The 15,051-nt window shown below is 37.7% G+C and overlaps 1 protein-coding gene across 5 annotated transcripts in view; it reads left to right on the forward strand.

The window, feature by feature from the left end:
- LOC111842312 (plasma membrane calcium-transporting ATPase 3-like) overlaps window positions 1-14,437 on the forward strand; it is a 48,887-nt gene extending 34,450 nt beyond the window's left edge. For 2 of the 5 annotated variants that reach the window (XM_023808793.2, XM_072712881.1), the window contains 8 exons: window positions 53-159; window positions 1,238-1,429; window positions 1,951-2,164; window positions 2,510-2,721; window positions 3,122-3,229; window positions 4,024-4,206; window positions 6,423-6,576; window positions 12,959-13,130. In XM_023808793.2, coding sequence (XP_023664561.2) covers window positions 53-159; window positions 1,238-1,429; window positions 1,951-2,164; window positions 2,510-2,721; window positions 3,122-3,229; window positions 4,024-4,206; window positions 6,423-6,576; window positions 12,959-12,984 — 1,196 coding nt within the window. In that variant the 3' untranslated portion in view covers window positions 12,985-13,130. Of the gene's footprint in view, window positions 1-52; window positions 160-1,237; window positions 1,430-1,950; window positions 2,165-2,509; window positions 2,722-3,121; window positions 3,230-4,023; window positions 4,207-6,422; window positions 6,577-12,958 lie in introns of all 5 variants that reach the window. The other 3 variants (XM_072712880.1, XM_023808792.2, XM_023808794.2) reach the window with 2 other exon arrangements.
- Window positions 14,438-15,051: the final 614 nt, after the last annotated feature.

The raw sequence follows: 15,051 nt of genomic DNA on the forward strand, positions 1-15,051 counted from the left end.
AGAATACTTAGGTAGATACAAAATGACAAATACAAAACTGTCTGTCATGCAGGCATCATAGACAGCACTGTTGTGGAGCGCCGTCAGGTGGTAGCTGTGACAGGGGACGGCACAAATGATGGACCTGCACTCAAAAAGGCTGATGTTGGTTTTGCTATGGTGAGTAAAACAAAGCTATACTAAGACATAACAGAACTGTGACGAGGGAGCATGGCGCAGGCAGGAAAAGAGTGGTGTGGTTCCAAGCAACAAGGGGTTTATTAGCAAAAAAATGGGGCGGGGTGGTCAATAATAAAACAGGAAAAAAAATAAACTTGAACTAAAAGGTAGTGTGATTTAAGGTAGTGTGATTTAAGGTAGTGTGATTTAAGGTAGTCTGGGCTAAATAGACTTTATTTTCATCCACTTAAATTTAGCCCAGACTAAATCTGTAAAGTTACCTAGCTACACAAGAAATCCTGCTTCATGAAACAGACCCCAGGGCAACAGATAACAGATATATAAATCAAATTCACAGTAACATCTACAAACAAACAGTAACATGAACAGTGACTACTCAAAGGACAATATGGGGGCAGGTATTTAAATCCACACAGAAAACAAGGGCAAACAAGGGAAAGACCTGTCCCTTCACTGGTGCCTGCATCGCACAGGTATTTGTCCTTCTGGAGGGCTGATCAACATTCATAATACACTTGATAACAGAACTTGGTATAACTCATGCCTACCACTACTGACATGGAAATCAACAAATGAATGAAAGCTAGAAAACACTGGTGACACTGAGAGGTAACACTAGGGAAAACTAGGAAAAAGTAGAATGAAAATAAAACAGGTCACATGCAGAGTAAACCAAAAAAGGAACACAAAGATAAACCATAACATACCAAATACTAAAGAAAAATGAAACCAAATATAAATTAACTGGAAAATGAGTCTTGAACTCAAGACCAAGGAGTGGCAGCTTCAGAACTGTTCACTCAATCTCTTGGGTTATGCAGCAGCCCAGGGAGCAGGGAAACATACTAGGGACTAGGGTTAAAAGACAGGGGGGGGGGGGGGAAGCAGGGTGACCAGTGACACCTGCTGGCCATAATGGGACAAGACATATAGGGGCAGGGAAAGATGGGCACAGACCCTGACAAAAACAAGGTGGGTAAAAATAGCAATAATGAGTGTTATTAACATCTTAAGCTCTATTTAACTAATTTACCTAAATTATTCTCACTTTGTGCAGGGAATTGCCGGCACAGATGTCGCAAAGGAAGCATCAGATATCATCCTGACGGATGATAACTTTTCCAGCATAGTGAAGGCTGTGATGTGGGGACGCAACGTTTATGACAGCATTTCCAAATTCCTACAATTCCAGCTCACTGTCAATGTTGTAGCAGTCATTGTGGCCTTCACCGGTGCCTGCATCACACAGGTATAGCTTCTTCTGGAGGGTTGATCAACATTCATAATACACTTGATAACAGAACTTGGTATAACTGTCTTGTCTACCACTACTGATATGGAAACCCAAGAAGGAAGAATCGCAGGTGTTCATCTAACAAGAAGAGTTAATTTATTGGTTAATTGTGAAGCCCAGTCTTGTTCAATTGGATCACTTTCACTGCAGAAAATCAAATATGTTTTACCAATCTTGTGAGGGCTGCCAAGTGCCATAGCTTGTTTAGACTTCAGAAGTAAGGATTTTATCAGTTTAAAGGAAAAACTGGAGCCCTCTTGTGAGAAGGCTTTGTTTTTATGCTGTACCTCACTGTAAATTGTGAAACTGCTCCAGTGACCAGTGACTAAGGCCTGAAGCGTTTTAGAAATGAAGCTCGTAAAGCTGTTGAAATCCAGATAATAAACGATGCTGTCATTTAATGAGAATGAAATAAAACTGTTCATCAAAGTGGTAATGGAGCCACTGGTGACATGCATCCTTACTCTCTATGCAAGGATTCCCCTCTCAAGGCGGTGCAGATGCTGTGGGTGAACCTGATCATGGACACCTTCGCCTCCCTAGCCTTGGCCACCGAACCACCCACTGAAGCCTTGCTGCTTCGCAAGCCGTACGGCCGCAACAACCCTCTCATCTCCCGCACCATGATGAAGAACATCTTGGGTCATGGTGTATACCAGCTCATCATTATCTTCACACTGCTCTTTGCAGGTGCATCTCACTCCAGTCTGGTGGGGGGCCCAGCAGGTAGAGAGGATGGGGATGGTTTGGGTTGGAGATTCTCAAAGTAGACTTACTGAGGAGCATAGTGGATTGTAGGATCCCTGGCTGTCACCATTAGGTGTCACATTGATAACCGATTGTCAATTGTGTGTGAGGGAGAAAGTCTGTTATTTGCTATAAAGGTGTCAGCTGGTCTTTTCTTTACAGGGTTCCTTCAGTCTGTGAATATTGTAGAATTAGCTTCTTCTCATGTCTGTTTCGCTGTTTTAGGTGTTTTTGAGCTCTTGGAAAACCTTTTCAGCTAATGTTCTGTCCCACTCTTCTACACAACAGGAGAGAAGATTTTTAACATTGATAGTGGACGCAATGCCCCCCTGCACTCGCCACCATCAGAGCACTACACCATCATCTTCAACACCTTTGTTCTCATGCAGCTCTTCAATGAGATCAATGCCCGCAAGATCCACGGCGAGAGAAATGTCTTTGATGGAATATTTAGGAACCCCATTTTCTGCAGTATTGTGTTGGGGACATTTGCCGTGCAGGTAGAAAAAGTGATTAAATCCAGTACAACTTGACTGTTTCTGCACTGTATATTCTGTGTATTGGTCATAGTTATCTCTCTCCTCTTCATCCTCTTACCTGGAAAGTCTCAGAAGTTCTGTATTAAGATTTTAGAGGGTTGGTGTTTTCCTTATTTCAAAACCCAAACTGACATTGCATAGTCCTTTTAAATTACAACCTGTTTCCTTAGGCACTATGTTGCCCTCATAGATTATTGTAGATATTGCTATTATAGTTTTATTAAATTGAATTAAACTGTTTTTACGATTTTTAAATTGAACAGAAAACAGGTTGTGTTATAGAAGATTATTCCTTTGCATAAAAAGGTTCCTACTCTCTCTCTCTCGCTCCTTTTGTCTCTTTCTGTCTTTTTCTGCGCAGGTTGTGATTGTGCAGTTTGGAGGGAAGCCATTCAGCTGTTCCCCTCTCAGCATGGAGCAGTGGCTGTGGTGTCTGTTTGTGGGTGTTGGGGAGTTGTTGTGGGGGCAGGTAGGGACAGCAGGGCTTTCTGCTGGAAGTTAAGAACAAAAAAAGGTGGAACATATGTTGTATACAACTGGTTGTTTGACTTTGAAATAATAACCTGAATTTCTATTAATATTTTTTATTTCTGACTCCCATGATATGTACTATGAATCATGCTGTATGTTTTATATATTTAACACACAGCACCCAGAGCCATTCCAATATGGATGTCAGTATATGTGAATGTCAACAGGTTTCTAAATTTTTCTATAAATGTTGCAAATGTATTGGTTTCATAACAAAAGTCAATTGACAAGCAATGTTTAACATATAGCCACATATCTTCCACACAGATATGTCATAATTCTTTGACTAATTCAGTTCTCTTCATGCCATTTTGGTAATGATTGCAATTGTAGTATTTGGCTGCAAAAAGGGATACTAAAGACAAATGTTTGCTGTTTTATGATATTGAAAAGATGTTGGAAATTAATAAGCCCCCAATTCGACTGCTTGTCAATGAATTTTTTAACTCTTTTAGAACTATAATTTGGATTTCAATTTATTACTACTTGAAATGAATGTTTTACTTAACTGCTGGTTGTTTATATTGTGATATATATATATATATATATTGTAAATCAATGAATAAAGTAGTTATTTTGTTATAAAACCAATTAATTTGCAGTATTTATACTTAATTAAGCATTTGTCCGAAGACTTTCTGTGAGTATTGTACAGTATATATGCAATATAGCAGGCTGTTCCCCTCCCTCCTGTGTTTAATGCCTCTCTATCCATTGTGGCCATGGTCATAGGTGATTGCTACCGTGCCCACCAGCCACCTGAAATGGCTGAAAGAGGCTGGCCATGGTCCAGCCACCGATGAGGTATTTGATGAGGAGCTAGCAGATGATGAGGAGGAAATTGACCTGGCCGAACGGGAGCTGCGACGTGGGCAAATTCTCTGGTTCCGGGGCCTGAACCGTATCCAGACTCAGGTATGCACCACACTGCCCCCGTTCCAGAGCACAGCACCCCAAGAAACAAAAATTAAAGGGTCCTAACAAGCCTCCCAATTTTCAGGTTTACCATTCCGGACTGGCTTTTCTCTCCATCTTTAATGTAAAATTATCCAAGTCTCTTCTTATCAAAGTCTATTTCTAATTGCCCCCTGTCTCTTTTTCCAATATACTGTAATTGTTTGAAAAGTATTCAGTACCATAATAACAATTTTACTTATGTAGATTACTCACGTTTAATTACTCAATAAATAAGCAACAATTTATAAACAGAATGATTGTTTTATCATAGTGTCCTAAAAAGAGCAGCAGATGTGCTTCACTGGCAGATTCCCAATGTGTTGATTCTTTGTATCTTTTAAGATACAAAATTACAATGCAGTTACAATGCAGTGTCATTCACAGCCTATCAAAAATGTCTGGTTTCAAAAGTACTTAAGTAAAGAATACTATACATTCAAATCTACTGATTTTACAAAAGAAACCTATCCTTTCAAATTCACTCAAGACAGGTTTGACCAGAAACGGGGGAGTCAGAGACAACGGGTATCCTGATTCTGCCGAGTGTCACTGGGTCAACAGTGGAGAAGCTTGCGTTTCACTTCTTTGGCCAATCACAATCTTCATTGCATGACATCACCACATTGCTCCGTTTTTTTTTTCTCTCATTTTTAAACTCAAGGCTTCCACCCATCAAGTCAAGGGACGTGTGTGGGTCTGCGGGCTAATTCTCTATGCCTGTGATCAGAAGGTCATGAAAAAGATCAAGCCTAATTGATATTTTTATTATTATTCTTATTATTATTATGGTCATTATCATCATAAGCATTATGAAATTAAGGCATGTTACATTGCTCTGTACAGCCTTTGCAGGTAAGCATGTTCCTATGTTTTGTATCTATGACATGTCCCTTAACATGTCATGCACAACAAAATCTGTGCACCTTGCCTCTATACATAAAACACTGGTTTTAGTTAATGTGGTGATGTCATACAAAGAAGGCTGCGATGGGATGGAAGTGAAACGCAAGCTAACTGATGAGGCACGTCATCGTCAAACTGACAGCCTTCACTAAGTTTGTCACTTCTCCTTTTATCTTCCTGATTTTCCTTGACATAGGTGTTTGAAAACAATTTTACTTTCCCTTCCTATAATGCAAAAATGGTTTGTTCTGCTTTTTCACTATTGGTTAAACAAACTTGCAGTCTTTCCAAAAGCAAACCCTTACAATGCAGTAGAAGCAGCGGAAATGTATTTAGTTTTCAAGCAGATTTTTTTATATATGGCTGATTAGGTCAAAAGATTTCCAGCAGATCCAAAAACATATGGTATGTGTAGTGGTCTGACGTCAGCCCACTGAATTCAGACATTTATATATTATTTGCATGTATGATTTATGCATGCTTTTTTGTATGATTTATTTATTAAAAATAAAGGGTAAACCTGCACTCAGGACAGTTCTTTTCAATTAATATTAGCAGGTGCAGCTACCAACCAAAATTGCTTAAATAACTTTTTGTGTATCGGCTTTGGTAATAATTAAAAGAAATGATCAGTCTGACCCTTTTTTTGTTTGTTTCTTATAAAAAGAAAGATGATCTTCTAAAAAGTTTTTTGAGTGTTCCACCTGGTAGTTGTTTAATATGATTTATTTTCAGTTTGCAGTGAATTCAATATTAGCCTGTTCAAGGGCAGTTCTACAGGAATTTAAAGTAAAAATGGAGCATTCAAGTAAAAAAATAAAGACTTGAATTACATTGTGATAATAACCAATTTCGTTTGATACGGGGAAAAAAAATCATGATGCTTGGCGGTTCCGTTAGCTTCCATATGGCGCAGCCCTAAGCTGATACTCATGTGGTAAATTTAATATTGCCTTGTGAATAGGACATGACACTAAGTCACAAAAGTAATTCACAAAACTGAAAGGTGGAGATCCCCATGCTATTAATTGATTAGGAATCATCAATAACCAGCCACAATGGCAATGGGAATTTACATTTCTCTCTTCTGATACTCAATGTGCTGCTGCTAGGAATTTCTATCGCCTGATATCCCAAAACTTCCTCTTTTCTTTGTTCTCCTACATACATATTGTTGAAGTCTGATATCCTGCACCCCTACGTGCCCAAGACTGTAATTACAGCTCTTGGAAGAGACCTTTCTGTAATGTCCTTCTCTCTCTCTCCCACAGATGGAGGTAGTGAGTACCTTCAAGAGAAGTGGTTCGTTTCAGGGCGCCGCGCGTCGCCGCTCCTCCATTCTCAGCCAGCTCCATGACGTAACCAATATTTCTACCCCCAGTCATGTAGTTCTCTCCACAACCAACCCTAGCGGGGCACCTGGGAGTGAGTTTCTGTTTACCGCTGCACAACAGCACACAAAAATGGAGACGGGAAAAGAATTTTATTTTGTGTTTCTGTGTTCATGATGTTGTTTTTATTTTCATATGTATCTCTGCATTGTTGGTTTACTTCCATTTTTCTAATTGTCAGTTTCATGATGCTTGGCGGTTCTGTTAGCTTCCATAATGCACAATCCATACTCTCTCACGTTCACTGTTCCTGCTCAGTTAGATTCTGGAAGAATAATAACTGATCCTTTACTCGAAAATTAGATTAATTGGATTTTTTTTTTCTTTAATACATTACAGAATTAAACTTGAAGTGGGCTTTAGGCCCACACAAGTTTTGAAAAATAACAACAACATTCAGTTGACTGAGAATGAATACACATAGTGTTGTGTGCTTCCATCAAGCATCCATTGTCTGTGCTTGTGTTTGAAACCAAAAGACCAGCGAAATTTGATGTGATGTCTTCAAATGATGAGATAAAGTGCAATTTGAGGCCTGCCAGAATTTGGGCGATACTTCATATTATTTTGGTCTTTTTAACATTTTTGCTAAAAAAAGAACTTCAAACCAAATAATGGAAGGTATTTTTGTTGCGTGCCTTGCCTGGCCATGAAGGCACCAAACCTTTGATGTAAACCTTCGAGTATAAGCCCCAAAAATTGTGACAACTCAATAACAGCCAGAGTTTATAAGCAATGAGAGCTGTCATTCCTGTCGTCTACGCTACCCTTCTCAGGTGATGCTGAAGACAACTTTCTCATTTAAAATGGCCACAGTTTCCCAAAGGAGTCTAATCTCTGATGTCTCTGATCACTTTCTCCTGCAGGTTTCTAGCTTTTTGTTGCTGATCTCTGTCCCCATTGACTTTTATTCCTTTCTTTCCTTTCAGGGTTTTTTATTTTCTTTTCTTTTTAGGACCACAGCTGAACTCGGAAGGCTTAGGGAGAGAAGAGCAGCCTTTGTTACAGAAAAAAGACACTTTACTCTCTTTTGGTGAATCAACCTATAGCAGGGGTGAGCAATCTTATCCAGAAAGGGCCGCTGTGTATGTGGGCTTTCGCTGCAACTCCCTAATTGGATTACTGATTAGAGGACTGTTTGGCTGAAGAGTCCTCACACCTAAGTTTGAACAGCTGACCTAAAGGTTACCCCAAAAACCTGCATACACAGCGTCCCTTTGCAGATAAGATTGCCCACCCCTGACCTATAGCCTGTATGAGTCTTTGAGCAATGTCTTAAATGTTGTAAAGCTGGGATTTAATTGTATTTGACTTTTATTTATAAAACAAGCAGAGCTTCAATTAAAAAAAAGAAAAGCTCTTTTATACTAAAATAACAAATAATTAACAATTAAACTGTAAGGAGCAAAGGTAGCTGTAGGCCGTTGGGGGTGCAAGTTGAGAGAGCCCGACCAGTGATCATCCAGATAAATAAATTCAAATAATTTAAATTTAAATAAATAAAGCAAGTAATTATTACAATAATTATTAATATGAGTAACACAGGTCACATTTTCAAACATAATTTTTGCAATATAACCAATAAACCAAACCAGGGTGTATCCCTGTTAAATTCACCTATGATGAGCTCAGCGTTTAGAATGTCCTTTAATGAAAGGATTAAAAATACTCTTCTATTAGGAAGACCACATAACAGAAGCTAAGCAACTTTTTATTTTGTCACATTGCTTGCCAATCATTGTGGAAACATGTAAAAGGTAATGAAAAGCTATGAAAACTAAATGGAAATAACTACACGTCTGCTTGAATTTTAAATAAGGATACTTTTATGCTGATATATTAGGATATATTGCATACAGTTTAGGGGATATTTGGGGGCGTTTGACCTATGACCCTGATCATCACATTCAGTACGGGAGCCTCTGTTCCGTATCTTTTGTAGAAAAAAGAAATTGGGAGCTTGGAGACCTTTATTTCTCTGAAAATGTATTTCTGTTTGTACAATGCAGTTGCCATTTCTCTGTGTTTCTTCCTGTAGACTTTCTTTTTTTGTTTCTACTTTTTCTGAGGCTCCTTTACTAAAATAATGCCCGAATTCTATTTCTCTTTAATCCGGTGCCTGTGGCATTGGTCTATCACCCACCTATTCCTGCCAGAATCCTTTCAGCTTGTACATCTCTAACAAACTCACTTTAGATGAAAAAAATAACTAAACTGAGGGAGGAATTCTGGTAAAAAAAAAAAAAAAAAGGAATGTTCCAATAATAAAAAACAATCCTATAATCAACTTGATTTCAGATTCCAGACAAAAAAAGTGTGTATGTGGGACGATGTGTAAACCTGTGATGAAACAGCAAATATGAAATTACAGGACACGGTTTGTTTCCCTACAGCCTGTATCACATGACATGCATTTAATTACAGACACTAGTGGACATGCATCTAATTATAGGAACAACCAGACATTAGAGTAGCATAACTCAACTGCTACCCCTCAAATAAATTAGCCACACTAAATTTTAAATTGTCAGTTGTTTTAACATAAAATTATATACATTTGAAAGCAATCAAGTAAGTAATATGAAATATGGACTACATGCTTGGCACCAGCTGAATGAGTTTTTCGTCATATTTAGTGAAAACAGAATTCCAGCAGGAGGGAATCTTGTCATCATAGATAATGTTTTTAATGATTTGCATACCGTATTATTCTTTAGAAGGTCTTAAAATGGACTTCCCTATATGCCATTCAATTGATTCATAGGTTATCTTCATTTGGGCAAGACAGTAGAAAGACTGCTGCTGTTTGTTGATCTGCCAGAATCAGTGAACTGTGCCAGGACTGATCATGCAACTATGAATGTGAAATTAACAGTACTGTGCGTGTTAAGCTGCCTGACATTTAAAGGATTGTGGGTTTTCATTTGGTCCCAGCTCTTTCATTCATGTCTTCTTACCTTTGCTTTTTCCTCTAGAGATTCTAGTTTTCTCCAAAAGATATACTTTTCAGGGGAACTGGTGACTAAGTTGGCTTTGTGTGTACCTTGTGCATGACAGTACTTGTGTCTCATCCAGGGTGTATCTTGTCTTATATCCTCTGCTGCCTACTGCACTGACATTAACCTAATTGAAAAACAGTGGATGGGATGTTATCCAAAAGAATTCTATACAAAGAATGTCCATTTATTTAATGATGAACCTGGGGCTCTGAGAGTATTAACATTAACTATTAATCTCAGCAACTCCTTCTGCCTGGTCCCCCTGCTGCCTCTCCCTTTTTTTTGTACTGTAATTTTTTTTTAACAAGTTGTTTAATAAGAGTGAAAGACTTTCTTTTCAAAACTATTCAGTTTTTCCATAAAGCTTCATTGAGATAGTATCTGGAAGACAAAGAATGATGCCAAGAACGCAGGAAGCAGCATACAAAGAAAATAATGTGTTTTAAACATCCAATTCCTTTTAAATTCTCTTTTATTCAGATTTGTGGGCATTATACTCGAAAGTTTACAATAGGCATGAAAATTCAAAAAAACAAATTACATAAATACTGAAAAAGTTTCAATTTTGTCATTTTTTGCAGGCAGCAAGAAGGCTCTTTGGAAAAACAAATAAGCTCAAAACCATTTCGTTGAAATATTCCTTCATTTATTTTTCTGTCTCTCAGTTGTTTTATGTCCCGATGATTATGGTTTTATTCATATTCGTTTGTTCTGCTTCTTTTCCTTTGAGAAGCAAACCCAAGCAGTAGTGTGTTCTGTGCATTGACTGGAGGATACTGAGCACATTCAAAGCAAATGCAACTAGTTTTGTTTAGTTTGTTTTGATTGTTTTGTCTTAACAGCATGATGTGTGTTACCATGTTCCTTTGTGTTTACACAGTTGAATGAAAAAATAGCTTCCAGCGTATGTGATTGTTTCCCTTTTACTAACCTGTAATATAAACATTTGCTTCATAATCTGATAATGAGTTACTGTCCACAATGTAAGCAGTAAGTTTTGCTTGCTTACCAGATTGCCCCATGTGTCCATGTCCAATACCACTAATTTTAAAAACAATTTTTTTTGTTATTTGGTTTATGGTTAAAGTTTAGAGAGTATTCTAGGGAACAAAGCATAGTGTAAAAGGAAAAAACACTGCATTCCAAATAGCTACAGTTAAGGCGAGAAGGATGCATGCACCTTGGCTAACTTTGTGACTCCAATTCTCCCAACTTCATACATTTTATGTTACCAGACAATTCATGTGTTAAGTCAATTAGATTATCTGCTTAAGACTTACTTGAGCTTTTAGTCAAGATTTACAGTGGGTCAAAAGTTTACATAGACATTGTAGGGGTGGGCAATATAACCAAAATCTTTTATCACTGTAGAAGCAATTTTCTACCTCGATAATGATATATATCACAATATAGGATATTTGTATCTGGAAATGCATAAATAAAAATTCAAACACAAAGAATATATATAATGTAATTTTATTTAAACTGTGAATTGCAGCATTACTTTAAGTAAAAAAAACAACCATACTGTTTACTGCAATGTAGGCTACGTCTGGTGATCAGCCACAAACTAGTCTGGCTTTTTTATGTCAGTTTTGGATTAATGGCTTCTGCTTGGTCAACAACCTTTGAGGCCATGGTGATGAAGTGCTCTCTTAATGGTGGATAATGAATAATTTCTTCTGATGGCTCCAACTCCTTCACAAGTTCCTTCATTGTTATCTAAAGCTCATCCTTTCAAACCAAAGATTGTTCAATACTGGGAGTTAATTTATGCCTTCTTCCTGAATGAAGTAATGTCTGTAGGGTCCTACGTTCTGTATATTTTTGTGCAGTTCATTGTACAGCTGTTTGTGGTACCTTCAGCCTTTAGGAGATGGCTCCCAAGACCCGACTTTTGGAAATCCAGAATTTTCCTTCTAAGGTCTTGCCTCAGTTCTTTTGATTCCCCCATTGTCTTAACCAGAAGATAGTCAACTTAGTATTATGTGAACTTTTGACCCACTGTAAATCTGACATAGTGACTAAAAACTTAAGTCTTTTTCTTTACTATTATATTGAATGAAACTGTTATGGAAATGAAGTAGAAACTTAAAACATTAAGTTGAAAGTTGTTAGCCAAGGTGAATGTAAACTTATGACCTCAACTGTATAACAGCAAAAAAATAATATACAGTCAGTAGTTTTAGTGACTTTGAAGGAATCTATACTTTTCTACCTCTTCAATAATATTGTGACTTAATAGGGATCACTCATACATCAGTTCACAGCAGTTAAATGTTATTGGACAGATTGATTTGCAGGACACCCATTTCCTGGTCTCAGGATTGAAGGCGGTGAGATCCTGCTTTAAATACAGAATGATTCCATTTAGAATTCCAGTCTCCAGTCAGGCTTTGGTCAGGATGCACATGCTGATACCAAGCTGGCTGTCACTGAAGAGCCAGAAATCTGACTTGGTAACAGTTTGGTCTCACTGTGCATTTTCCCTCTGGGCCCAATACACACCAGAGGGAACGTCTGCTATTCAACCCAGCTGCCCACCTTTTCTCTCAGCTAGTTAGCCACTTCGAGGTGCTCGTCCTTTGAAAGTTAGGAGTGGCTAGGGGTTTTTATCCTCCCTGTTCTTTGTTTGCACCTATGGGTGACCAGCAGTTTTGTCTGTTTTTGTTCAGCATTTTGTCAATACATTCTCTACCCCAAGATTCTGTATTTTTTATTTTCTGTTGTACTAAAATGTATGTACACCAATGAATGGCATCTTTATTTAATGTACATATCACTTGCACATGCAGTATGACGATATCTGGTGTTGGCTTTTTGTTTGCATGTTTGTGTTCATTTTTCCTTTTTGATTTTTTTTTCATTTTGTCTGCATTGTGGTTAACTGACAGTGTTGTGATTATGTATGTATGCATGATTATTTATATTTTCATTAAGTATAGAAAGACTTAAAAGGTTGCCAAAGTAATATCTTTAATTTGTATAGCTTGAAAACAGTATTGGTAATACATAGGAAAATCCTCCATAAGTATTAATGGACATTTTAATTAATGAATAGACAGAGAAAAGCAAACTTCTGGTATTCAAACATGAAACTGCTGCATCAGATAACATTTGAGAGGTATATGAGTAAATATGTAATTTCAAACCTGCATTTAAACAAGAACAAAATTGTATCTATATTATATTCCGATATATGGAATAAGATAGAATTTTATTATGTAAGTTGAGTAATCTGTTTCGTCCATGTAACCTGTGAAGCCTTATCTTATGCCATCCAAACTTTTTACAGGTGAACCTTGACAAGGATCATATACTGTAACATGCTACAAGACAGTGTGCTTACAGGACATTATATCCTGTGCTTCTTTCCTCACTCCACACCCCCGTGCCCCCTCTACAACCCTCCTTTAGATCCAAGTGGTGAAGGCTTTCCGTAGCTCTCTCTATGAAGACATTGAGAAGCCAGAGTCTAAGAACTCGATCCACCACTTCATGGCATACCCCGAGTTTCTCATCAACGACCTCCTCCACAACATCCCCCTGATCGATGACACCGATGCTGACGAGGAATCCGAGCTGTGCAAATACAACCATGTGCACCTGGTCCTGCGTTCGCCCCACCCCCAGGAGGAACACCCCCAGCAGTCCTGGCTGCATCCAAACCCTCCCCAGCTTCCTGTCTCACCAAACCAAAACAACAATGCTGTGGACAGTGGCATCTTTTTGACCCCTACAGACAATGGTAATATGACGACCTCCCATAGTCACTGCAGTGTGCTACACAGTCTGGAGACTTCTCTATAACTGCTCGAAATTAGGTTGGCGGTCAAGGGGGTTTACGGAACTCCCTCAGTGAACACAGGTGGGGCACCATCATAACTTAATGTGGGTGTGATTCTTTTGTGAATGATTTCTGCTGGAGCAACATTTCCACAAACACCGCCATCATGCCCCCCAATCCGCCAAATCCCACTGCCAACCCTTTAAATATTGCCTTCAATCCCTCATGTCCAGCTTGGGATTGTGACTTTTATTTGCAACAGAGACTTTGACAGGGAAAGCTCAACAATGAACAATATATGCAGTTTACGAAGCAATGGACTAGTACAAACTTTGGTACTTTTCAAAGAATGACATAGGTGGTATAGCAGAGAATATATTCATTCTGCTTTTTATTAATATCGTTCCAATTATCAATATAAATGCTACAACTACTACTACTATATGGCAGTTAACGCTTCATGTATTAGCTTAACCTAATCATATTTTAAGTTTAAATATGTATGAATGTTTTTTCTGTACTGTCTGCCTGTTGCATTGTTGTTATACTTTTAATTTTGGATTGTTTTCAACTATTTGTCCCTTTTATCTCTTTGTGTGTGTATGTTTTGTCATGTACATTCTAAAAACTAAAAAAAGAATAGCAAAAAACAGTAAAAATGGCCAAGTTAAGCATAGTAATAAAAGTGTCTGTTAAAAAAAACTGGAAAAAATATTCAACAACATTGCTTTTTTTCTGAAAAGGCATTTAGATTGATTTGTTCTGTGTCTTTATATGTAATATTATATTAAATGGTCAAAAACTACAGTGCAACCATTCTGGATACACTGAATCATAGGTGCAATGACTGGAAGACAATCAATGTATTTGAAAAATGAATCTGCAGCAAAACAAAATAAATGTGCAAATAACCTTTTAAGAACAGAAAGCAAGCAAGAATGATTGAGCTTAACATGAATGCATTCTGTTCTAAATAACCAACAAGTCCATTATTATTCTTTAATTATAATAAATGTTTATAATGAAATCTTTCTTTTGAAGGTAATATTTGGCAGCATCAACTGAGGCACCATTATTATAATAAAGATTTAATAAATAGTAAACATGCACATCAGTTTTGTGTTTGATTTGAAGAGCTAAGAAAATTTTAACAAAATAAAGACAGTAAATGTCCCTCTTTGGTAAAGCATAGCTTATTGTTTACTTAATAACTTTGTAAAATATTATCAGGAACAGGTAGCCTGTAGGGATCAAAGTGCTTATGAAATCCAGGATATTTTTAAAAATACTTTTGCATTTAAACTGACAAAGGAAGCCATATTAGCATCATTTTCCTCAAAAAGTATGAAGTTTATTTGTCATTTGTGAATCTGAAACTGTGCCCAGCCAGGTGCCATACACAGATAATGAAATGAGGACCCACAGCAGGAAGTGCTGAATCAACATAAGGTGAGATTTGTGATGTGCCTGCAAAAAAGGATGCCAACAAAATTTCTGACTCCTGATCTGGCCGCACCAGGCATTGGTATCATTAGAGTAAAAAAAAAAAAAATAGAATTTCCAGTTTTGCTACTTTTTGGCAGTGTGACAGGCTTTGCTACCTCACTGAGAGGCTGGTCCTCTCCATAGACATGCAGTCTGCCTGTGCAATGGAAGGAGCAGGGCTGCCTTGCTTGTTAGACCCAGAAGGACCTCCTGGAGGGCATGCTTATGTAAGTAAAGT

This window comes from Paramormyrops kingsleyae, chromosome 6 (genome assembly GCF_048594095.1).
Source record: "Paramormyrops kingsleyae isolate MSU_618 chromosome 6, PKINGS_0.4, whole genome shotgun sequence".
Lineage (NCBI taxonomy): Eukaryota > Metazoa > Chordata > Actinopteri > Osteoglossiformes > Mormyridae > Paramormyrops > Paramormyrops kingsleyae.